Below are 27362 nucleotides of genomic sequence, written 5' to 3' on the forward strand. Positions count from 1 at the left end.
TTCAATTATATTTTATATGTAAGTAATTATACTAAAATGAGTAAACTTTACTTCACCCACAATCACCTCACTTTACTATTCTGAATGTACTGACATGAATGATGCAAAGCCATTTTCTCAGAATGTTATTAGCCTGAATCACACTACTACATTATGGGCTTCTGGATCCCAATATGAAAACAAAAGCAAGGATTTTGAGATTACTAAGACCATAGCATGATCCACTGTGAATGTATGGAATTTAATGTGAACAAATATGATTTTCAGCTTTTTTTCCACACTAATATTAGGGTTATAAAGTAAGGAAATTATGACAAGAAAAAAGAATGAAAATTATGTTTCTGAATAATAAGATGTTTGCAATCTTCAAAGAAAAAAATAGTAGGCAGCATAATACATCTTACATTATCATATATAAACTACAAAACAATAATAAGTTAGTCATCTGTGTTCTAAGTAATTCAAAGAGTGACTTTTGATGTGCAAAAGATATTGACATTCCAATAAAATGATTACTCTAGGCTTGATTTATAGTACTCCTCTTTTTCCTGACTATTAATTATCAATTGTGTTAAATTATTTAGCTCTCTGAAGAAGGGCATTTGCTCAGTTTTAATGCCATGCCTATGGTTACATACTAGAATTTTCTTAGGAAATAGCCATATGGTTTTCTGAGTACGATGGTGACATAAGCCCTTGAGTCTAACTCTTCTATCCTCCACAACTAGATTTCCTCTGAAAGGAAAAAGTAATGTAAGCATTGTGGGAAATTTGACTTAATGATAAAAACTTGAACAGGATAATATCCACATGTCAGGTACTTAAAGGATATGTTGCAAAAAGAAGGGCAGACAGGACTGAATGTTCCATGAACTCCACCATAAAGGGAGTTGCATGCCTGAGGAAAATATTTGTAAATACATGACCCACGCTTGCTCATTCTGAGGTGAGTGGTAGTCAGAAGACCTCTCTGTCCAGCACATATTCTCAATAAGGACAATAATGTCTCCAAAAGAGTGAAAATTTTTGTGATCTTGGCCTCAATTATCTCATTTTTGGAAACTTCTCTAAGAAGATAGTCTAACAATATAAAAATTACATTCACAAAGATGCTTATTGCAGAACAGTGGGCCTAAACAGTCAAGAGTAAGGAAAAGAAGAAAAAAAGTGTAGTACATGTCAAAAAATGTATAAAACTGCTGAAACCGATTTGGCTCGGTGGATAGAGCGTCGGTCTGCTGACTGAAAGGTCCCAGGTTCGATTCCCGTTAAGGGCATGTACATTGGTTGTGGACACATCCCCGGTAGGGGGTGTGCAGGAGGCAGCTGGTCGATGTTTCTCTCATCGATGTTTCTAGCTCTCTATCTCTCTCCCTTCCTCTCTGTAAAAAAAAAAATCAATAAAATATATTTTTTAAAAATGTATAAAACCATTAAAAATAATTTTATCATTATGGACAATCTAAAATCCATTTAGTCTGGCTCTAGAAGCCCATAAATAAAACCAATCAGTTCCATATATCTGAGCACAGCCCACAAATTATCCCATTAACTGGCTCCAGCAACCTTTCTAATTTCATTTCCCCCAGTTTCTATATACATTTGATAGATGATCTCCAATAATGGCCACCATCACTTCCTCCTCTTCCTGTAGACATATGTCACTTCACTGATCAAGAGGTGGGGTCTAATCCCTTACTTTGTATCTGGGCTTCTGACTTGTCTTGATCAATAGGTAGTGTGAGAAATTATATTCTAGAACTCATGAGTGGCCCTTCTCTTATTTAATACTAGAGGCCCGGTGCATGAATTTGTGCACGGGTGGGGTCCCTCAGGCTGGCCGGAGATCTGGCCAGCGATTGGGGCAGATTGGAGTGGCCAGCCAGGGGGAGGGACTGCGGGAAGTTGGCCTTCCGCAGAAGGTTGGCTCCTGTATTGAGCATCTGCCTGGTGGTCAGTGTGCATCATAGCTACCAGCAGGTCATCCAGTAGTCCCATAGTCAGGTCATAATGGTTGCTTAGGCTTTTATATATATAGATATTTTGTTATATTATGAGAGCTCTCTAGTAATGGAAAGGATTATGAAATAATAAAATTCTATGAGCTCAAGAAGTCTTTTAGGATAACTCCATTTTTCAGTGATCTTTTTCTCAGCTGATATTCTATAGCACTAACAATCTGGGGGGGGGGGGGAATTTTGGCACACAGGACTCCATATATACTCTTGTCTTTTCAGTATTACTGCAAGTTCCTGGCATGCAAACCTCGCAGCTTATATTGCTGTTAAATCCTCCAAAAGGCCTGACACAGTGCATAATAGATTCCCATTCATTTATTAATTGATCAGTTCAAAAATATTAAACTAGTGGCTGGCTGGTTTAGCTCTCAATTGGTTAGAGCATTGGCCCAGGGCGGGTTTGATTTCAGGTCAGAGCACATGCCCAGGTTGTGGGTTTGACCCTGGTAAGAGGGATGGCACAATGGGAGGCAACTAACTGATAGATGTTTCTCTGCATTAATCTCTCTCTCTCTCTCTCTCTCTCTCTCTCTCTCTCTCTCTCTCCTTCCTCCTCACTCTAAAATCAATTTTTAAAGATCCAATTTCCTAATAATTTATTATACTATGCATTGTAAGACATGTTATAATATATGATTTTGAACATAGGACACAAGTGACCTTGAAAGAATATTTATTGTGACTAATCTCCCTTTAACCTGGAAGAAGCACTATCAAAGTGAATGAGTGGCCTGGAGTTAGCAGTCTTCAGGTAAAATCATAATTGTTATTTTTATTGTATCCTCTGCTTGAGAAAGAACTGAGATTTGGTGTCATTCTGCATCAGTGCTCTCAGCCAGTGACAGCATGACATTGATTTCTCATTTTGATGTATAAAAATCTGAAAATGTAGATCTTGCCCTTTTTACTCCAGAGACAAAACACAGTAGGCAGAGTGGAGCCAGGATTCTCAGCAAGCATTCCCATAACTAGGATAGCCCTTTCCAACACCCAGGTCCTTCAAACCCCCTTCTCATACCCTCTGCCACATGTTTGAACTCTCTTGACTCACTCAAGGGGAAAACAAAGGACTCAAGCTCAAGCTCAAGTCATTTCAAAGCTCCAAAGCACAGAATATTCCAAAAAAAAAAAAATGTGACATCTGAGGACCCCAATGGGAAGAACAAGAAGAAACTCTCAGGCCCTGGGACCCTCGGTGGACCCGAAGGCCTTTGGGGCCTTTGATTTGGCAGCCACGATTAAAGACAGACAGCAGGGACCTGGAAACAATCAGCAAGGAGCTAAGCTGCATGTCAGAGCAGGCTCATAACTTTTTCCTTTGGTACTAACATTTTAAAGAGATCTAAGTTGACCTGTTCTTTCAGAAAGAAACTCAGTTATTCCCTAGAGTTCTTTACCCTGCATTTCATCAGCTAACTCTTTCTCAGAACTGAACTGAACCCCACTTCATGAGAAAGAGTCAGAGATGTCCACACGTTAGGCCAGCACAGGATTCCTCTCTAGAAATCTCTTAGGCTGGGGATACATGTGGCATGGAATTAAGGGCTCATTCCCTCCACTTCTTAATGGAGTATAACTCATTTCACAGGGCACAGCTCAAATGCTGCCTCCTTTGTAGGACCTGCTGTCATTGCCCTGATTGAAATGCCTCTTCCTTCTAAATAAACTTTGGTTTACCATCAACTTAGTACATAGCACAACTAGTTCAGAGTGATATAGTTTGTATCCATACTCACCCCACTCCCTCACCCCACACACCTTTTAAATTGTGAGCCTAGTTTCGGATTCTAGAGATTTAAAATCTTTGAGTTCCTAGACTATTTTCCGATGCTTTGAACACAGAGGCTGCTCCATGTTTGTTTCTCCTGGGCCCTCCAAGGTGACTATTTTTTACAAAGGTCTGGAGGCTGTACAAAGACACATACACAGTCCTGTGCCATCTGATTGTGGGTCAGCATCCACACTGTATTTTAGCAATGTGGCCCAAGTTCCAAAGAAATTCAAATAACATAAAATAGCTGAAAAGAACTTGAGACATTTATTTCTGCGTTTCCCAAGTCTTTTAACTGAACTTTTCGGTTTATTTCAAGTCATTCAAGGGAAACCGTATGTGGAATACAAGAAAGTGTGTGGATCAGCAGTGTTGTTTGGCATTCGGAGAATAGATTGACTGACATCCCTCCTGTTCACACTACCCACCAGGTACCCTCTAAGGAAAGGTCGAAGGAACCTCTAGGGGACACAGAGAACTATTTGAAAAGCACTAATTCTGATTCAGCCTCCCCGGTAAACCACATGAGTCTTAGAGAGGTTCTGAAATTCACACAGAAAAGCTGAGCGCTGGCTCCCGGGGACTGAATGTTACTGACTTCCTGCAAGACTGACCTCTGTTACACCCAAAGAAGAGGAGCCCCCCTCCCCACCATCAGCATTTCAGGGCTTGTTGCTGGACAGGTGGTTTGTTTCATTTTATTCATTCTATTCATTCTCTGAATCTAATCCAGTGAATAAACACCATCAGGACCAAAACATATGGTCAGGTCTTTAGTTTAATTTTTTGTTTTTGGAGAGACGGGCATCTTGGGATGAGTTAAACCAAACTGGGAGTCCAAGGAGTGATTAAAAACAAAACAAAACCACAACACAATGTATCATAATTCCAACTGGCAGAAGGCAGCCTGCCACTTGGCTCCGGAGCTATTTACTTTGTCAAATCCCCCTGTGAGATGTTTGCGCAGTTGTAATTATATAGAATATCATGGTAACAAACTAGATGTTTATAGAAAAATAGGTCCTAAGGGCCAGAAACTCTCAGAGAATATATATGCACTTTTCCTTTTATTTTTTCCCCCCCGTCAAAATGTAAATGGTATATGCATTTGATTCAGGATAAGCCTCCACATAATAAAATATTTATATATTTGTTTAAGGTTCTTGAATAGTCCATTTAAAATCATTCCCCTGATCTTTTTTATTTTCCTAAAAGAAAATACATATTGGAAATTTTGTTTATAATCTATTTATTTAAGACATTTAACTTAAATTGAGCACTAAAGAAAAGTGTATCATAAATGAGTTCATCCATTTTCCTTTATTCTCCTATTTAATATATTTTCTTATATTGTGAGAGCCCTCTGGTGGTGGAAAGGATACTAAACCTGTATGCTCACAAGAACAGAAATAGAGTTCATTATAAACCAAAGCTTTTCTTTCTTTTTTTTTTTAACTAGTTATTTATTTTTATTTTTTGGAACAGTAGAAAGTTCTGATGCCTGAACTATGAAACTTGGCAAAATCATTGCTTTCATAACAAAAAAACTGTAAGAATCAGTAGTGAAATTTTCTCTTCTATGCAGTCAGCAACTATTTCCCAGTTTTTTCTTTTAAATATATTCATCTTAAATTAACAGTTTGGTATTTTCATTTTTTTATTTTTTTCTTTATTGATTAAGATATTACATATGTGTCCTTATCCCCCCCATTGCTCCCCCATCCCCCCTTACTCCTGCCCTCACCCCCTGGTTGCTTTACTGAGATACTGACTTTAAGTTCTATTAGAAATGGGTATGCTTATTAAAATTTCTATTAACTTTCACTATTATAGCATTGTAAATCAATTTATTTTTATGCATTTTCTAGGTTTAAAAAAAAGATCTCAAATGCTTACATTATGTCTTTAAATCCTATTAAGAAAACACTGATTATATGCAAGTACATTTTCTTTTCAATCAGATTGAGAATAGTTAGCAATTTACATCTAAATTGAAATATAGGCAAATTGACTCCTGGAGCCCTTTATTAAGTGGCACGTTCTATAGCCTCTTTTAACCTTTTGCACTCGGATGTCGAGTGTGATGGTTATTGAATGTATCAATAATTTGAAATATAAAAAAATCCAAATAAATAAGTTTGTATGAAAAGAAACTCCAGTTTTTTATTCTACTGCCGCGCTTTGTAAAATCTGGGGTATTTAAAAAATTAAATCCCGAGTAGAATAAAGGAATCGAGAAAAAAGCAAGCGAGTGCAAAGGGTTAACTGTGGCCAAGTTACAAATAGACACAACTGATTTATACTTTACAGTTCCCACGTACAAAGCACCAAATTTAAGACTCGGTTTTTGACATAGGATGCAAATCAGTAAACAATGGACCTACCAGACACTTTAAAGTATCCTGCCATACAGAGAAATACACCAGACAAACTAGTAGTACCAAAGCCTTGAGCAAATGGGACAACAGATTTACATTTGTGAGAGGATGAAGCCAGGATCAGGATATATATTGAGAAAAGCCTATGTGGGTGAAGTTGTTCCTTAGGCCTATAATTTAGAAATATGTAATGTCTACATGCCTCAAAAGTTCCCTCTCTTTAACAGGCTCTGAGTTTTGGGGGTGAAAGTTGAATTGTGCATAAACAGGTTTTGAGGTACTTAATACTCTCGGGTTTTTCATGTCATGGAATTAACACCAGCACCGAAATATGAGATGAAGAAACTATTGCTGCTTCATTTCTTCTGTGAGAATAAATTGATAGCCAAACATATTTGTAAAGCTGAAGGCGATGATTTGGTCAATGGACCAAAGATTCACAAGGTGTGACTAGTGGTGCTACAGTATTACTAAAGGAACAAGGTGATAGTGTGTGACTCTGGAAATTTCAGGGAGATTTGGTACTTTGATTAGTTCCATACAGCTGTTCATTGAATGCCAAACTGTTCCACAAACAAACTTCATGGGCACATGGAATGTTAAAACATAATTATCTGGACTGACTTCAGTAAAAGTATCCAGTCCTCCATGAAAAATATGAAAATGTCAGTGAGCACACCTGTCTCAGGCAAAAAGCCATGACTAGATGATGTCAAAGTCCTGCATTTTGGTAGACTGTGTGGTAATGGCCCCTAAGTTGTCCAGGCCTCATTGTATGGACACTCTCAACCACATGACGTTGGTGGTCCTCCCATCAAGACTGGAGTCTGTTCTCTCCACCTTGTATTTGGATCTGACCATGTGACCTGCTCTAGTCAATGGGGCAAAAACAAACATGAAACAAGCAGAAACTTGAAAAGTGTTTGAGCGTTGGGCTTGCCCTCTTTCACTGCAAGAAACTCCTTTGCCACCATTTAACACATCCCAGGTAATCTCCCAGAGAAGCCAGGTGGAGGAAATCCGAGGAGCCCTTTCCAGCTATGTAAGGCCATCCCGGACCACCCAGCTCTAGCCCACCCACCAGCAGACCACAGTGTACATGCCTCAGACTCAGTATGAACAATTGTATGGTAAATGTACTTAAAGGAAATCTAGGCTCCATTATTAGAGGGATAGAGACCCTGTTTAGGGAGATAATCATCTAGAAGGCTGGCTCTAGCTTTGGGTGCTGCACTTAAAGACTGGAGTGTGTCCTAAGGAGTGTAATTAGGATGTGGAAGATCAGAAAACCTTGTGATAAGAGTACGAATCAAGGGAACCATGGAGAAAACGTGCCATCATTTTTGTATATGAAGTTTTAGTTATGAGGATGAGGACCCGGTTTTAATTTGCATTGCTCTAGGTAGAAGTACTAAGACCAACAGGTAAAGAAAGTCAGAGGCAGGCTTGTGCTCAACATGAAAAAGAACTTCTTAATATTTAAAGGGGTATAATCATAAAATAGATTGGCTTGAACAGTAGTGAGGATACTGTCACTATATGTGTTCAAAGATTGTTCATCTTTGCCCAGGGATGTGGTAGAAAGGATTCTTGCGCTGAAAGGAACATTAGATAAGACGACTGCTAAGTTTCCTTTCAAATCCAATAGTCTGTGCTTCTGTGTGAAACTTCTGTGTGCCTCTATCTACATTTGTCTTTACAAAACCTAATAAAGTAAGTCTTCTGCAGTCTCATCTCAAGGGCTGTCCCACCAGTCTCTCAACTTAGTCTTGATCTGAGACTAAGGGGGGATGTTACCTAAAGAATGTGAGAAATTAACTCCTTCACCCTAATTCCCCTACTTGGGCACACATGTTAAATTGATTAGCTTTGTTCTAGTAATAAATAGCAAATCAGATGTCAACTACTGGCGTAATGAAATGCTTTCTGAGTTGAATACAGTAAAAGTGACTTTACTATTAAAGGGAGAGAGAAGTCAAAGTTTATATTATAAGGAAAAAGTGGACAAGGTATAGAGTTTCTTGTACATAAGTTCTGTTTCATTTTAAGAGAAAAGAGATATATTGTTAATCTTTAAATCTCTTATGTTATAGACGCTCATTAATATGTTTTAAATAGCATTGTTAATTAAAATAATAACTTATCTGGTATTAAAACAAACAAATATAACACTATATAAATAATTATATTTACTATTCATGGAAAAGTGTCATGAATGGAGATGGAGTATCTCTAATAGCCTACATATCAGCTCACATAAAACTTAATGCTATTTGACCTTGATACCTGCTTTCTATTAACAACAAAACCTCTCTCCAGAAGCTCAGATGCTGTAAAGCATCCTGCCCCCAAGGATTAGACCACTTGGACATAGATGTCTGAGTGTAGTCTCATAACAATAGTCTACACCTTTCTCTTCTCATGAATGACTTATTGATCCAGCACTATCCTAATGCTGCTTTTTTCTCTCCATCTCTTCCCACCTATAGACCTTATATGTAAGCCTTCTCTAAAGCTCTTGCCTTAATAATATTAGCAAAGGGGTACTTAGTGTGTACCATGTTCCAGGAACTGTGAGTATTTATGCTTGATCTCATTTAATTCCTAAAATACCCAGGCATAGGTATTTTATTATGTTCATCTTGGAGAGATTAAATAACTTGTCCAACATACATACCAGCTAGACAAAGAACTCACTCTTGCTTCCAGACGCCTGCTTCCACTTTGCTCTGCTACTCCTACCTTCTGGGAGGCGCCCCTAAGATGGGAGATCCCACAGGATACAATGTAAATCTTGGCAATTGACTACCTATGAGGAAGAGAATGATGGAGTCCAAGAAAAGTGAGATCTTGAGTCTGAGTGACAAGGAGAATTGGGGGTCATTAATCAAAACCAGAGATTTGGAATAAGAAACTAATAAAGAAGAATCATTCTATGGTATTTTTTTAATGATGAGATAAAATATCTTCAAAAATTTAAAATACCCTACAAGATAGGAACTGTAAATAGACTTGAAGGCTGGAAAAAGATAAAGATAATAATGAATGTGAAAAAGAGGGAGCAGGAGATGACAATGGGATTCTTGTTTGGGGAAATTAGAGAACATTAAGAGCACTGGTTATGTGGCTCACAATAGAAAACCCAGATAATATTAATTGGAATATTAGATAATGGACCTTGATATTACAATTCTAGTGTAGACGTCTTTGCTATGATTTTGTGATTTTCTCCAATAATGCCCTTGGAGGAGGAAACAGATGGAGAGGGTTGCAAAGGACTGAGAACTAACAACCTTGGAAAATCAAGAGAGCTTATCCAGCAAGTGACGACAGCCTAGGTGTTAGTATATTCTTGAGTACAAGATGGTAGGGAAGCAAGTGAAACCAAAATTGTGACTACCAGCTGAGAGAAATGGAAAGGGGGACAGGATAAACAATACCGATGATGATATAGTAACTCTAATAGAGACACAAAGGAGAGAGATTAAAGGAAAGAAAATTGTGGCCAGCACAGGACATTTCTAAGTTCAAGATTTTTAATGTGGAGTGGTTTCAAATGATGAAGTAACACAGGATGTGTATATACTGCTAAAAAGTGAAATGGAAAGATATTGAAGATGAGAGTTAAGGAACTGTGTGGCCTTGATTTTAAATGGTTAAACTCTAGAAGCAGACACACCTAAATTTTAATGATCACTTGTGATCTGAAGGTATTTAAACCTTTGTACTCGCTTGCTTTTTTCTCGATTCCTTTATTCTACTCGGGATTTAATTTTTTAAATACCCCAGATTTTACAAAGCACGGCAGTAGAATAAAAACTGGAGTTTCTTTTTATACAAACTTATTTATTTGGATTTTTTTTGTATTTCAAATTATTGACACATTCAATACAAATCAACATATGAGCTGCTACCGATGCTAACCGTGTCAAGTCACACTCGACATCCGAGTGCAATTAAATTCCAAGAGCCTGATTTAAGGCTTAAGTTGCAAACCTCTCTATCCCTGCACTGTCTGAAGTGGAGTAAACAAACCAGGGAAAATTATTTCATGACTTTGAACAAGGAGGCTTGAAGAGTAAACACTTACCTTGTCTATTACAAATAAAATGCAAGACAATAGGGGTAGATTTTAATGTTCATTGGATCCTTCTCCCATCCAGACCTCTGATGAAATTGCTAATGATCAGGAAATGACCAAAAAGGGATGAAGATGACTTGCAAAGAAAAAGGAAGAGAAGATAAAGATCTGAATTCATTGATTCCATAATTAAATGCTAAAACATCAAAACTAACTGACTGCCTTCCCAATATCCATGATCCCTCTTCTCATCTAAGAAAAATCTGACTTTTTTCAATATATCAAGACCACAATTCCCAGCCTACTTTGCAACTAAAAGTGAACAATACAATGCAAATGGCAGTTGGGTGGGAATTCTGAAAGAGTTCTTTAAAAGGGAGCTCCTTTAGCACTTTTCTTTCTCATTCCCTTCCTGCCAGGAATTCGGGCATGAGGTCAAGAGTCTCAGCCACTATCCTGAACCGTCAGGAGACCTTGAAGATAGAAGGCATGTGCTAAGAATGGCCGAACTGTAAAAGAGAAAGTGGTCCTGGGTGATGCCATGCAACTTTAAACCTCTCTAGAGCATCTTCCTGTACTGTATTTTTAATGTGTGTGTGGGGGGGGGGGGTGGAGAGGTGAGGTAAAACCCCTGGTTTTTCATGATTTGGGGTTTGTTGTTGTTTGTTTAGGAATTTTTTGTGGAAAAGGATCACTGTTATTCCAAAAATAATGTAATTCATAACTGCTACAGACATCCAGCCAATTTCACTTTATTTTGTTACTAGAGGCCCAGTGCACAAAATTTGTGCACGGGGGGGAGGGGGAGTGTCCCTCAGCCTGGCCTGCCTCTCTCGCAATCCGGGACCCCTCAAGGAATGTCCAACTGCCAGTCAGACATCCCTCTCGCAATCCAGGACCGCTGGCTCTTAATGGCTCGCCTACCTGCCTGATCACCTCTAACCACTCTGCCTGCCTGCTTGATTGCCCCTAACTGCTCACCTGCCTGACTGATGATCACCCCTAACCACTTGCCTGCCTGCCTGATCGCCCCTAACCACTCTGCCTGCCTGCCTCATCACCCCTAACCACTCTTTCTGCCTGTCTGATCACCCCTAACTGCCTCTGCCTCGCCCCCCCTCACCGGGACTTAGTCCAGAAGGATGTCCAGAATGACGTCCAGAAGGTCATTCGGCTGTCCAGTCTAATTAGCATTTTTATTATTATAGATACTGCCCAGAGGTAGGCTAACTGATGATTCATTTCAATAAACAATGATTTTTAGAGGATTGTTTTTATGAATTTGAACTTTAGGTAGCACAATGAACTATGATGTCTGTGTGGCAAGAAATACATGAGGTAAGATCTATGGTTTCTTAAACTTATTATCATGACAGCTTTACCAAGCTGTGTAGGAAAGGGGAATCCAGGCAGAGCCTGGTGGACTCCCTGAGTTGAGTAAACAGGCCTGAGAGAAGGTTTGCAAGTGGTCCCTAGAAACATATTAAGTGTCTGTAAGTCTGTAAACTAGCTATACTTAGTAAGGATTCCTGCATTCTTAATGGAATAAACAGTACTTCAATTCTAGACATAGTATTATCAGTCACATCTCAATATCAGCTAGTTTAAGGGACCTACTTAAATCAACAGGCCTTCTATTATTCTCTCTCTTACCAAAGTCCCCACGTAGGTTCATTCTATTTGTTTTATAGCTCAGTTGCAGTGTGTGTTTTGTGGATTTCCACTGTAGAGTTTTATGGTTGGTCCAGAATCAAAAACTAATCTATTTCTTACTGCAATTTCTAAGATAATTTCTTTCTAAACTTTCAGAACATAATCTTGTGTAAAGAAGATTTTTCTGGTGCCAAAAGAATAGGACAACTGCCCTAAGTAAATTCCAAGTTGAACTTGTTCCCACCCGCTATGTCCTACCCCCCCCCCCCCCGCCAACCCCTGCCCCCAGACGCCACTCCCAAACAATGGAGCATCCTAGGGCAGTATAAATTTGTTTTCTAAATTAATTTCTTTCCCTTGACGATTGCATTGCTTTTATCTTTAGTTTTTATTTGCCTGGGAAAGAGAGTCCTCAGGAGAAAAGAACTTGGCATCCTTGTCAATTCTTCTGTTCCTGCCCATTGAACTCTGTTGTCTTCTCTTCCATGAAGGTAACTGAATTCCTTTGGCGCCACCCACCTGGGTGGGGTGGCTATGATGACAGGAAAAAAGGGAGCTGCAAAATGTTCTCCTTCTCTCTGCAACCCACCTCATTGTCACACAGTCTGCCTCCAGGTGCCTCTGTCTCTGTCTAACTCATTCTCTGGCTCCTTCTGTCACTCTCTTTCTCTCTCTCCCTCCTTACAGAAAGTTGTATTATGCAGATGATTCACACATCTTAATTTTTCTCACTCATCTAAATTTAAACGAAACCAAATGGTTTCATGTGACTGTTTAAAACATCACAGTTATAAATTACCAACAGTTGGAAATTACCAACATCAGCTTCTTTTTCTCCCTAAAAAATTATGTTTCTCCACATGCCCATACCCAGCAGAGGGCATCCTTCCATCTCAGATGCGTGAACACTGCAGCAAAAAGGCTCTGCAATGCCAGCAGTGTCTTCCATTGACAACTGTGCGCTGTGATTCAAGTAAAGAGGCTCTTGTGGGAGGAAGGGAATTTGTTATACAAGTTATTCTCGAGTGTCTACCTCCATTTTGAGTTATAGATTTAGAAATAATTCTCTTTTGTGAGGGAAAAAACATATCTGTCTCCAGCCTCTCTCCAAGTTTGGAGCATTAAGCTGCAAATTTCAGAAGCAACAAGGTAGCACCTGTGAGATCCGTCCTCCGCTAGGCTTCTAGGTGTGAAAATAAAGTGATGGCAGAGCAAAATCGCCCCACCTCCTTAGTGGCACTCTTTTTCTATTCCCCAAACTAAAAGACAAAAGCAGAAAAGGTGCCCCAGGCTGCTAGATTGTCTCAGAGGCAGGAAGAGGAGAAGCATGGGCCAGAGCAGTGCGACAGGCGTGGCCGACCTTGTACCTGTGTAAGCAGGCGGTCGCCCGCTAAGTTTCATTGTGCAGTTTCACAGAGTCTTAAGTTCCACAATGAGAAATATCCTACGTTGTCAGAAGAGTTTTTCCTGGGTCAAAAGGCAAATGCCCACAGCCCTTATCAGTGAGTTGCTCCCTGGTGTAGGTGAGTTTATCAGCTTATTTCCTTATGGAAGAATGTCTTCAGGAGAGAAGGAAAGATTTTGAGGAGATGAGAGAGCATCATTGACACATCCATTCAACATCTGTTTTTGAGACTTTGTGCCAAGCCCTGTCGTTGGTGCTAAGAAGGCATCAGCAACCAGTTCAAGATCCTCTCCTTGAGGTCATGTACCAAAGAGCAAGGTTCTAAGGAGTTGGACAGACCTAACCTTGAGTCTGGCCCTGCCATTTACCAGCTCTGTATGTGACTTGGTACACAGGACTTAATGTTCTCTTTTGCAAAACAGAAGTAATAACTGTTAATATTTATTGAAAATATTACTTTGTTCCATTCCAATGGAACTTAGTTCCAGGCACAGGAACTAAGTATATCTATCATAAAATCTCCACAATTAGCCAAAGAGAGTAGTTCTATTATCATTCTCATTTTATAAATGAGGAAAGTGAGGCACAAAGTGATTTACAAATTGCCCAGAATGACATGGAAGCCTCGGAGCAGGACTCTGAAACAAGGCTGGCTGATTCCGGGGCCTCTTAACCAGTATGCCAGAGCATTGATTTCCAAGGCTGTGGGAGGACTGGATCAGAAGGCACGTGTAACATCGACAGCACAGTTTAGCATTATTCTTAGTATTATTGTTATGATATATCATGATTATCACCACCATTGTTACAGCTTTAGAGACCTAAGGGTCTATATTGAAATAGCATACATGAGGTTCATTACTTCAAATCAAAATTCCTCTGCTTGGGAATGCATTCTGTCCCCAGCTCCGAAACTCAGGTGGCATAATGTCATAGCTATTCAGTCAGGGCTTCCTGTGTTTATCTTTCCATAAGATGACAGGCTGCCTTGAATAACTATGGCTCCAGACAGGAGATCAGAACACAGGTTCCCTATAAGAATATGACAAGAATATGAGATTCCCTGTAACAAAACATAAGTATTTTCTGCTCTAGTTTTGGGGTGTTTTTTTTTCCCTAAACTCCCCTGAAAGTTGAAGTTTAAGACCAGATGCAAAACAAAACCTAAATCCAAGTATTTGCCTGTCCTTTGACAGTCCCTCTTTGTTCTCTGAGAGATCCTGTAGTCAGCCCCCCTCCCCTCTCTTTGCTCCCAGTTTTCCAAAGTGCGCTCTCTAGAGCCCTCTCCTGGCCTTCTCACAGATTAAGCATGTCCATAGATCAATGGGAGTTACTATGCTAGCAGTATTACTCAAAAAGAAATGAAGCAGACATGCTTTCTTGTTGCTCTGGGAGTTCTCTCTGCTTGTTGTAAGCCTGAATTTGTGTCTCACGCTGCTGCATTACCAAAATCAAGAATAATTTTAAACAAGCAGATAAAATTCTGGCTCCAGGACCCATTTCTTATCGATTTCATTTCAGGATTGTCATCTTAAGTTCATTAGGTAGGAAACTGAGTGCTGGGTAATGAATGGGGTATAAGAGAATTCACAAATATATATCTTACAAGTAATCCATTTTTCTTGCCTCTACCAAAAAAATAGTTTTTAATACCTCATGTCGAGCTTCATAACACAAAACCCAAGTCCACTGAACATTTAAAAATGTATCCTATTAAAAAAGGCAATTTCATGCTGATTTTATCTCACCGTGCTTCTGCAGAGATCAACTCCGTTGAACACATACTAGTACAATTGTTTGGGACAGTTTGATTCCCTTTGGTCTGAACTTGAAAAATAGCAAGTGTCCTAGTGATTATGTTGCAAGTGACCTTGTCATAGGCTTACAGATCTCTATCAATACCAGTTGGGTTTGATAAAAATAAGATTTTCCTTACCCCAAGATAATGGCCATCGATGAACACGACAGGGAGGGAGGGAGCTTCGGAAACCCGTCGGCAGCGCTCATCTAACTCTTTTCCATAGTCACCATTCAGAGCTATGTTTTTCTCTTCAAATTTTACCCGATGGTTTTGGAAGATCTTTCTAACCAGTTCACATCTTTCAAAGGTTGTCCGCACCACCCGAAGGCAAGTGGTATAAATCACCACACGGTCAAATTCTAACTCCGTTGATGGTTGCTAAAGGGAAAACATTGTAGTGTAAATACATTTGCATTTACTTTCTTACATTTTATTTTAAGACAATTAATTTTAAGACAATTAAGTTTTAGCAAGTGTCTTATATATTAAGGGCATGCAATACAAGTTGAATAAACGCTGTATTTGTCAATTCTCAGACATGACTTTTTAAGTTAAAACATCTGTAATTGAGATGGAGATAGCAATCAACATAATTTAAATGACCTAATTTAATTGACAGTATTTTTGCTGTTCTCAGTGGCACATCGAATGATGGCATATCTTAAAACTGATGATGTCTTACTTGGCATACCATGTGGTGAAATAAGGACTGGTTGAATTATTTTTCTCATGTTTTGTAGACATTGTTAAATTACTATATCTGCCTCTTAAACTCAAAGTAAAATATGGAACAAAATAGGTTAGCATTTAACCATTTGAAAATTCTCTTACTAATCAATTTACCAAATTTCATAGTCCTTTGCACCACAATTTCCTGAGAATAACAAGACCTATGTCATAAGATTTTTCTGAGGTTTAAATAGCACAACACATGGGCATGAGATCTGTTGAGTAACAGGTCTCCAGTGTGCAGTGAGAAGGCTCTGCCACAAGGAATGAAAGACTGAGTAACTCAGGGGGAGTGCATAGAAATCAACAGCCAAATGGGGAGTGGGTCAAAGCCAGGCGTGACAAGGAAACAAAGAAACAGGTACACTGCACCTAGCCAGTGTGGCTCAGATGGTTGAGCTTTGTCCCATGTACTAGGAGGTGGCTGGTTCGATTCTTAATCAGGGCACATGGCTGGATTGTGGGCTTGATCCCCAGTGGGGGGCATTCAGGAGGCAGCCAATCAATATTTCTCTCCCATCCTCTCTCTGAAATCATATTAAAAAAAAAAAAAAAACAGGTATACGTCAATGGAGGCAAGCAACTCTCACAACAAAGGAGAAGTCTCCTTCTGTGAGAATTGTTTTTTTCAACAGATCCTGCTACATCAGAAATCAGGAACTGTATTCCTGGGAAACCCTGCCCAGCATTGCTCAGACCATACCAGGTCGGTCCTGACATCGTCAGGAAAGATCCGTTTCCTCCTTATCACAGTGCTACTTGCAGGAGACTGAACAGAATATGGCTGCACCATGAGAGAAGGGACATGGGAGTTCTCACAGGGCTCCAGTTGTTGAAACACAACCACACAATTTGTAAACCCAGGTGAAGTCCAAACGCTGAATGGAAACTGCTCCAGCCAGCTAAACACCAGAATCAGAAGGTAGGATACTAAGCTCCACCACTTTGGGTTCAAAGAAATCAGAACACTCTGCTGGATACATTTGTACAGATAGTTCTAAAAAGATCCAAAGTCATGAAGATGGCAACGTAATGTTCTCCACCTCACCGAAAGAGAGGACATCTTTCTTTCCTGATGACCAAGTTTATTAACAATGAAAGAGTCATTTACTCCCTCAATAAGAGTTTAGAGGCTCCATTGAAAACCCAGAGAATTGGAGTGGACAAGCAGGTGTCATAAATTCTCAGACAGGTCAGGACTAAGGAAGATAGTAGTGAGAGGCAAGGAGAGTGTCACATGAAAGAGAAAAATGTTACTCTGCTTCAGGCAAGCTTCAGGCTTGCAGGCATGTTATTCACTGTTGTCAGACATGATTATTTTAAATATATGCTTGAAACATGGATTTTTATAGTAAATATTCTTCTTTCTAAATTTTAGCACCTCATTAAAACTTGAGCCCAGGTAGACTCATATATCTGAAGGCTGAATTTGGCCTAAAAACTGCTCATCTCTTAACACTGGGGTCGAAACAGCATCTGATATACCTGGACTCTGCCACTGGCCATCTGTGTGTCTTTTAGAAGCTAATGATCTAATAAGTCTTAGGTGTTGTTGTTTTTTTAATCTGTACAATGTTATAATAGCAACAGCTACCTAACAGTCAGCTGAGAACATAAAGTAAGCAAGAATATGAAAACAATTAGTATGAGGCTTAAAATATAGTACTGTGCTAAGTGCAAAAATGCTACTAGACATTGTGAAATCTTTAAGATTAAAACCACACAAAAAAATAAGTCAGTGGAAAAATCAGGGTAATAAATGAGAAGACAAGGAGATTACCACTATGCTTTAGATCAGTGGTCGGCAAACAGAGCCAAATATCAACAGTACAACGATTGAAATGTCTTTTGAGAGCCAAATTTTTAAAACTTAAACTTCTTCTAACGCCACTTCTTCAAAATAGACTCGCCCAGGCTATGGTATTTTGTGGAAGAGCCACACTCAAGGAGCCAAAGAGCCGCATGTGGCTCGCAAGCCATGGTTTGCCGACCACTGCTTTAGATGATCAAGCACTGATCTTCAAAGTCAGCAACCAAGCCCCCATGAGCCTATTGCTCCTGTTCACATTCACCATTCTGAGCGAGCCTGGAATGAGGGAACTCGCTGTAAATGCTGAGGCTTTTAGGAGAGCACTAAAGTTCTCTTTTTCCTGTTATTATTGGAGTAATTATGCATTGTTCTTCTGGCTGCAAAGGCTGCATTTAACTGCAAATGGTCTTTCCAAAATGTTCCACTTTTTTTCAATAGCTACATGTAATTTTAAAAATATGTGATCAGAAATGCATTTGCCCCATGTGTAGAAGTGGGAAAGTTTGAGATTGGACCTCTCTGCTGCCACATTAACCAACTCACATAGGGTGCTCTCTACGCACACATTAAACCATAGGTACCACCCTCCTGTGTGTCTCTGGGAGTCGTGCATTTAAAAACTAGTAATGAGATACACCCCTATCAGGTGGTCACTTTGGATGCTATCTGATGCAAAGGATAACAAAAATATCCCTTCATCTGCTGTTGAGGATGAGCTCTGTCTGGAATGAGTGGATCTCCTAGAGTGATATTAGATATTAGAATAAACTGGGAGCTTTTACAAATCCCCAAAGCCCACACCAAGCACACGCCAATTGAATTAGAATCTCCAGGGTTGGGACCGCAGAGCGGAGAATTTTTTTAAAGCTCCTGAGGTGATTCTAATGGCAAACCACATTCTACAGCTAGTTAGTTACCAGTGGAAATACAGAATCATGGTCTGCACCCACATCTACTGAATCTGAATCTGCATTTTAACAAGTTTTCTGGAAACTTAGATCCACGTGACATTTTGAGGAGCTCCAGTGCAATCACCTAGGCAGTTTGACTTGGCAGAGAATCAGGGATTATATCCCTTTAAGATAACTGCTAGTCATTCTTTCAGTTATTAGAGCAATTCATTTGCCAAACATGGTGCTGGACACTAGATACATAATGGTGGCCAAAGAATATAATTCCCTAACAACACAGAACTAAAGTAATAAAGAAGATACTCAAAAGTTACATAAACAAATATAAAACAACAAATTGTTAAATGTTGTTAAGAAAACGCACACAATGTTAGGAGAGGCTATTGCAGGAGTGCCTTCTCTTATCTTACAGGTTGAGAAAGGGTCTCCTGATATTTGAATACTGATTGGAAGTATAAGAAGGATTTGACAGAGAAATTACCTAGGTAGAGAGCATGGGGGAAAGTATTATATGTGAGGGCAAAGATCTTGACTGGGAGGCAGATGGCATGTTGAGATTCTGAAATAAGGTCTTCTGCTGAAACAGAGAGTTATAATAGTGCTCACTGATTCTGGACGGGTGCGCAGGATCAATATCATGTTGTACTTTATAGCCACTGTAAAGATGTAAGGCCTGTCATCTAAGAGCAATGAGAAGTCCCTGAGGCTTTTAAGGAGGATGGGAGGGACTTACATTTTAAAAAGGGAAGTGAAGCAAGGCCAGTGGGGAGAGTTGCACAGAACATGCGCTGCGCAAACCTCGGGAGGGTCATTGGTAGCAGAGGCTAAATGAGCTATGCCTTCAGGGTTGTATAGTCCACAGCTGGAGCACAATACAATGCACAGTCTCATTCCCAATTCCCTCGGTCTTGAAACTGAGATTGAGTACAGGGTAAATTCAGGGTAAGAGATATGGGTACCCACAAGAATAGGCTATTAAGTAAAATGTTCTAAAATCATCCTATTGCACAACTTTTGGGATGACTTGGAAGGAGATCTTCTTAAAGGTAAAGGTAGGCTGAATGATTTCTCAAGGTCCTTTCCAGTTTTATAGTATGAATTTTCAATGATACTGTCTTTGGTCATTAAAAAAAAAATCCTCTCCTACATTTGTTTCATTTTCTTTCCTTCAACAGACGTGTAAAGCATCTGCCTGATTCTAAAAATAGCATCTCAGTGGTTAGCTGTCCCTCTTCTCCCTTGCTGAGGGTTACCATGGGAATAGCGTAATGAAGGAGGAAGCGTCTGAGACAGCAGGATTTGTAGCCTGCTCGTTCAGAGAGCTGACCTAGATGCTAATAAAAGCAGGCTATTTCTTCCTTTCCATTGATTAAAAAGATGAATCTTGGTGCCCGCTAGGCACTGGAAATATCAGGGGCATCACTTTGTAAGGTGTGTGATTTGCTAACCACTATTGCTGTACAAGTGAAATGAATGCAAAATAATATTGAATACAAACTGTAATTTAAAAAATTTAAATACAAAATTTATTTTAAAAATATGAATCTTTTTTTTCTTTTTTTATTGTTTAAAGTATGACAAATAGTAGTACATATGTCTCCTTTTTTTTTTTTCCAATTGACCTTCCCCCAGCCTCCCCTACCTCCCCTAATTATGAATCTTAGTGGTGCCCTGAAGCCTCGCAACAATCCACAGCAAATTTAGACGTGTGGGCACACTGCTGTGAATGAGACCCAGAGGTTCCTAAATAGCCAACGTATGTCCTCAGCCTGCACTTTGTTCGGCACTAGTCACTGTGAAAGAGTAAGCACTTCAGTCACCTAGTCATCTTGGGACAATTCTGGAGCCCCACACTCACTGGAACTGCCACTGGAACCCAGGACAAGGATTAGACCCCAGCCCTCCTGTCAGAGGGTGAACTTGGAGCAGACCCAGCTCCTCAGATGCAGCCAATCCAATGGGTCATTTCAACTTGACCCATGCCTGTCCAGCCTGGCCATGTTCGACAAGGCCTCCTGGTCATATCCCAGTATGCCCCCAAACCACTGAGAGAAGCTAGTGGCCTCCAGACAACTTCAGGAATTCAGGTCTTAAACAAAAATTAAAAGTAACAGTTTTTGTCAGTCTGTTCCATGTTTCCATGTCTCTGGTTCTATTTTATTCATCAGTTTGTTTTGTTCATTACATTCCTTGTTCATTTGTTTTGATTTTTAGATTCAGTTGTTGATAGATATGCATTTATTGTCATGAACAGACTGACGAATCTCAGAGGGAAGGGGGTGGGGGGTGGGAAGTGATTAACCAAAGATCTTACATGTATATATGCATTACCTGTGGACACAGACAATAGGGTGGTGAAGGCTTGGGGCAGGGCGGGAACGAAGTGGAGAAGGGGGAAGAGGGGGATATCTGTAATACTCTCAACAGTAAAAATTTTTTAAAAAACATAAGACTCCCCTCCCCCCCCCCCCCGCTCCGTGCAAAGTAACATTTTAAAAATGTCAGTGGCAGACATAATGCTCTACATCCATTTAATCCTCACAATAGCTTCCATGGTGTTACTGTCATTATTTATAGACCTGGAAACCTAAGCTCAGAGGAGATCAGTGTCCTAGACAAGGTGACAGAGTTAAAATGCATCCAAGTTAGAAGACTGGACCCAGATGCACATTCTTCCAAAGTCTGTGTGCTTCCCACGGAGCCACATCGAACCAGGGAGCCACTGCTGTTATGCCGCCCCCTCCCCTGGACATAAAGTTGTTGCCAAACCAGAGGCAGCTATAGATCTAACTCATTGCCTGGGAGATATTGTTCTCGATTTGAGGAGATTTGTCTATTTATTAACTTATGCTCCCCACACTTAACAGTAAGTAACATCACAGAGGGGACATTTTAAACTACTTTTTTTCTGTCTAAACAAATTCCTTTGAGATGGGCAAAGTGTAGGGATCTTGTCTCCTCTAGCTGAAGGCAAAGAGGCGAAGTGATTAGCTCAGGGTCAGCATGCTAGAAGACAAATTGGGACTAGATCCAGATTCCTTGATTATCAGGAATTTGGCCAACCTGGCTTCAGAAACTGTCATTTTCAATAACAGCCACATGCCTATAAAGGGGAAGGGAATTTTACAAATCCCTCTCTCTCTCTCTCTCTCTCTCTCTCTCTCTCTCTCTCTCTCTCTGTGTGTGTGTGTGTGTGTGTGTGTGTGTGTGTGTGTGTGTGTGTGTGTGTGTGTGACTCTGTGAGCCCCTGTAGCTAGCTATATGTGTATTATGGAATGCTTCTAATACTGAATTAAAATAAGTAAACTCCTGCTCACCTTGCTCTCAAATCACCTCTTGAAATCTCATTCTTGCTCTTAACTAATGTGATTTCAAAACCCACTTGATCCACACCAGGTACCTCTCTTAGCCTATTTCCTGGATCTGTTTCCATTCCATCAATTATTCCCTATTCAGCCCTGAAGGTGAAAAGCAATCTATGCCATATCCCCTCACCACACTTTGACCACAAAAAACCCTGGGAACTTCTCTCTGTCCCTCTGTAAGGCACAGAATATAAAAATAAGTATAATAGCTATTATTTATTGTATGACTCCTGCATATTTATGTGTCGTTCTAGGGACTTCAAATGTGCAATTTTCACTGATCATAAGAGAGAAGGATTATTATACAAACTAGAGGCCTGGTGCATGAATTACTGCACCAGAGAGGTCCCTCAAACTGGCCTGCTCCCTCTCACAATCTGGGATCCCTCAGGTGACGTTGAAATGCCAGTTTTGGTCCAATCTCCACAGGCTGTCCTGCAGGGATCGGGCTGAAACCAGCAGTCCAACATCCCCCAAGGGATGTAGTATTGGGGCCAGGTGCCAGGCCGCTCCCACTCATCCTGGAACCCCTGTGCCTGCCACTGCTGTAGAGGCAGGAGAGGCTCGCTCCACCGCAGCTGTGCTCACCAGCCCAGCTGTGAGCCCAGCTTCTGGCACCTGTCAGTGAGTTGAGTGGCGCTCCCACTGTGGGAGCGCACTGACCACTAGAGGGCAGCTCCTGCATTGAGCGTCTGCCCCCTGGTGGTCAGTGTGCATCATAGAGACCGGTTGACTGGTCATTCGGTCACTTAGGCTTTTTTATATATATAGATTTTACAGATGGGGACCCTAAAGTTGAATAAAATTTAAGGTGCCCAAATAGCTCAGAGTAAAAAAGAACAGGACTAGAACTTTGACTTGGGTCTGCCTCTTAAATCCTTGCTCTTATTGTAGGATATACCACATATCCCCCTTAAACACAAACAAGCCCTGGACATACCATTCTAGACATACCACTTTATGTCTAGAATGGACATACCATTCTAGAAATGAATCCTGGGTTGTATGAAGGGACTGTTACAGGACAGTCCTAGAAATGCACACTATTTATCTCATCACTTCATTCTAATATCTCTGCCTAGAGGTCACCCCTCAGACAGACCTGCCCTCAGAATCCCATGGGAAAGAGGCCTTCTATCTTCTGACCCAGTTCTGTCCCTTAGTACCTAGTATTGCTGGGCATTATATTGTATGTGTTTATTGGTTTACTGTCAATCTCCACAAATAAAATATAGCCCCAATAAAGCAGGAACTTCACTTTGTTCTCTAGAACTAAGAACCCAGGAAGTAACCTAGTACATAGTACATGCTCAGTATATATCTTCTGGCCTCTTTCCCTCACATTGGTTTGACTCTGCCTCTTAGTAACTGGATAATCTTGGACCATTTACTTCATCTCTTTATATCTCAGTTTTCTTAGCTGAAATACAGCAACACTAATGCTTACTTCATGGGGATTTGTAGGAATTAAATGATGTCATGAATAGAAAAACCTTTGGCATAAAGCCTGATGCATAATAAACACTCAGTAAAATGATATCTCTTTATTATTAATATCATCATTATAATAAAATGTTACTGACACACACCAGCCCCAGCACTATCACCACTACCATTATAACCAACAAATCCAAATTCACAGGTCATCAACCTCATAAGTTTGAATGACAAAGGTTAACTTCATAATTACACAGTGATCAAAAAAATCTCTTTAATGAATTAAATCACCACTTCACATTTGTTTGCATGTACCATCAATTCTGAGTGAAAGTGGTGGAGTGGTATACACACACCAGACATCAGAAAATCCCTCCTTTTCTAAGTTCAGAAAAGTTTATTTCTTTGGTGGCACCAAGAAATGCCTGAGCAATGCATGCAAATATGCAAATGTTTTCTGTTTTCATAATGCTCAAAAATCATATAAATAAATGAATTTCAGTTATTTCCTTAGGAATTATCTATGTGTCCAAATCTATTACTGAATTGGTCTAGACATTAACTGAAAAGTTGATGAACCTAATAAATCCTCCATGCAAAAGAAAATGCTGATTTAACAATACATCAGAGTTCATGGGAATGAAGATGCCCACCATCTCCCACCATGGAGACCTTGTAAAGGGGTCACAGTTTTGCCAATTTAGCATTAATCAAACGCAGGGAGTTTTCTTACAGAGCTAGACTTTGTCTTTTCGTGAAAAAGCAGAAACTCTGACAACACTAGTATTATGGCATTCCTGCGCAAAAACAATAATTAAAGCTTGGTGGCAGTTAGTGGCACATGTCTCTTGATGCCACATTTAATACCAGGCTCTTATGTCTGGACAATTTCTTGCATTAACATTGCCTATATCACTCCTTTTTAGCTGTATTTGTGATATCACATATTGTCTAATGTGTTTTCTCATACACGTTATATGGGAAGAAACTGAGAGTCACAGTTTAATTATTTGATTCAAACTTTTTTGGATAAGCAACATGTTGTATCTTGAGCCATTGCTCTGGCACGTTCCTGCATAAACTGGGAAAATAAGTTAACTTTCCTGGGACTATATTTTCTCTTCTCTAATATAGGAGTAGCTATAATTTGCCCCTAAGGGAGTTGTAGGATCACAGGTAAAATGCACCTGAAGGCACATTGTAAATTATAAAACTTTACAAACACACTAGCTATCATCAATCACCCTAAGTCACATGGCTGGGAGAAGAGGAACTAGGATCTAATGAAAACCACCTTCCTACCAAAAAAAATAGTACCTCTCTTCCAATATGAATACTTTGATTTCTATAGAAATTGTCATAAGCATTATTTATTGGCAATTGAGATTATGTTCATTTCGGCAGATAGAAGTGATATCAAAACAAATGCCCAAATCACCATATTTAGGAGCATCCAATCCCAAAGTGATGTGCTTACTACAACAGTGAAAAACTAGGTAGCAAATGAATCAGGTACATTCTGCAAATGGAGACACTGAAAAATTATTTTTCCCTCTCATCTTTTGAAAGATTCAAGTTGCAAAACCAAAGAAGAGGGACTAAAATATTAGACAATAGCATCAAAGTAATAAGTGCTTAGATAGTTCTTCTTTTATCATTTTACTTTACAAAAATCCTGATGCTCTTTTTTTAAAAAAAAATTATTTTAGAGAAAGAGAAAGGGAGAGAAAGAGAGAGAGAGAGAGAGAGAGAGAGAGAGAGAGAGAGAGATCAATTTGTTATTTCATTTATGTTTCACTTATTTATACATTCATTAGTTGATTCTTATATGTATCCTGACTGGAGACTGAACTTGCAACCTTGGCGTATTGGAACAACACTTTAACCAACTGAGCTACCTGGCTAGGGATCCTGGTGCTCTTTCTAAAAGGGAAAGGTGTTCTTTTTCTTCAGCTCTCCCAAATACATACATATCATAAATAAAAATCAAACAAAACATTAAAACCTTCCATGAATTTCTACATCGAAGAAAATTAATTATCAGCCTCATGGAGCCAATCTCTCTTAGTGGGGTTGAAATATCTGCATCTCTTCTCAACTTGATGTTTTCATCAATGCCAATCTGATGAAGAGACATGGTCTCAGTCTCTGTGGAATTCCCAGAATAGACTGAAGACTGAGAGCAACAGAGCCAGTGGAAACTTAGAAGTTGAGAAGACTGGACCCAAACTCAGGCAAATCCCTCATTCCTGCCTTCTCCTCAGGTTTACAGGTTTAAACCTAATGTCCCTCTGACCATACTAATTGTCATGGTCCCAACCTCACCTAAATAGGCTCTTCTCCAGATTCCAAACACTGTATTCAGGCCAAAAAAAAATATTTTATGAGCACCGAGCCCTTCAATTTTATAAGGAAAGTGGGCACTATCATTGTCTTAACTTTTCACATGAGAAAAGTAAAGCACAGAGAACTAAGTGACAAGTCTAAAGTCAGACACCTATCAAATGATGGAGCTAGTATTTTATCCAAGTAAGTCACAGAATGGCCTTTTTATATGACCCTTTTGGTCATGTACTGACTCTTTGAGTTCATCTATACCCTCTCTCACTGGTTGGTAAACTGCGGCTCGCGAGCCACATGTGGCTCGTGAGCCGTGGTTTGCCGCTCTGTTGACTAATGAGTTTGCCGACCACTGCCCTATCTCATCTGATACAGAACAAGAAGTTAGAGGGATATATACCAAATTTATGAATTCTCAATTTTCATAAATATATAGGTATTTTAGATAGATAGTATATTAGTTTTTCTACAGCTGCTGTAATGAATTACCACATTGAGTGGCTTAAAACAACATTTTATTATGCTGCAATTCTTGAAGTCAGAAGTGCCAAATGGGTTTCACTGGGAAGAAAATAAAGTGTTGGCAGGACCACACTGCCTTCAATGGATCAAGGGGAGACTCCATTACCCTGCCTTTCCAGCTTCTAGAAATTGCCTACATTCCTTGGTTGGTGGTCCCTTCCTCCACTTTCAAAGTGTACAACCTCTGCTTCCATGACCACACCTCCTTTCTGACTCTGACCGTCATGCCCCCTTCTTATAAGAACCCTTGTGATTACATTAGGCCCAATAAAATAATCCAGGATAATTTTTCCATCTCAATATCCCTAACTTAATTATACCTGCATAGTCCTTTTTGCTGTGAGGTAACATATTCACTAGAAATTAGAACATGGACACATTTAGTGGTGGGAGTAGGGGGGGGATGACTCCATTATTCAGCCTACCATAGGTATATAGTTAGATTAGATAGATAGATAGATAGATAGATAGATAGATAGATAGATAGATAGATGATAGATGTTTAAGATACTGGATCCTAGAGATAGGAATGAAAGGTACACAATCTTAAAATAGAAAGGAAACTTGGAGATCATCTAGCCAACTTGAACAAATGTATGAGATGTGAAGAATATGTAAACCTCTGATTATCAGATTAGATCTTCCCCATTGTGTTTATCTACTTGTTTTGTAATCATAAAATGAGGGTAAATTCTAGTAAATTAGCTATAAAACACATTGTTCTTCCAAGGCCTTTGGCACAATTACTTGTGAATAGGCCTATTCTCTAAGTTGGTACTGAACAAACAAAGATGTATAAAAAAAGAAGTGCATTAAAAAAAGATTTGCCTGCTCTTTATCAATCTACTGTGTCCCATCTCTCTTTTCTACTCTTTTCTATCTCTTACCTTTCAATATGCTTTGCCTCCCATTGTCAAATATGCCTTAGAAATTGTTCTGAAAATCAAACAATAAGCATAACCAAATGAATAAGGTACTTTGTATCACATGAAAAGGAAAACACAAATGAAAATGTTTGAAATGACTGCATAAACTCAGAGGTTCAATTTGTCTGTGAGCTCCACAAAAGAATCTAGCTAATTTTTCAGCTTCAAAGAGAATAAATAATCATAATTCAAAAGCAAAAAAATGTTGCCTTCCC

At 39.5% G+C, this 27362-nt stretch overlaps 1 protein-coding gene across 1 annotated transcript in view; it reads right to left on the bottom strand.

Moving 5' to 3' along the window:
- The window catches only part of GRXCR1 (glutaredoxin and cysteine rich domain containing 1), a 90606-nt gene that overhangs the window by 33347 nt on the left and 29897 nt on the right, over nucleotides 1-27362 (bottom strand). The window contains exon 2 of the mRNA XM_008140261.3: nucleotides 15243-15485. Within this exon, the coding sequence (XP_008138483.1) occupies nucleotides 15243-15485 (243 nt within the window). The remainder of the gene's footprint in view (nucleotides 1-15242; nucleotides 15486-27362) is intronic.

Source organism: Eptesicus fuscus, chromosome 2, assembly GCF_027574615.1.
Source record: "Eptesicus fuscus isolate TK198812 chromosome 2, DD_ASM_mEF_20220401, whole genome shotgun sequence".
Taxonomy (NCBI): domain Eukaryota; kingdom Metazoa; phylum Chordata; class Mammalia; order Chiroptera; family Vespertilionidae; genus Eptesicus; species Eptesicus fuscus.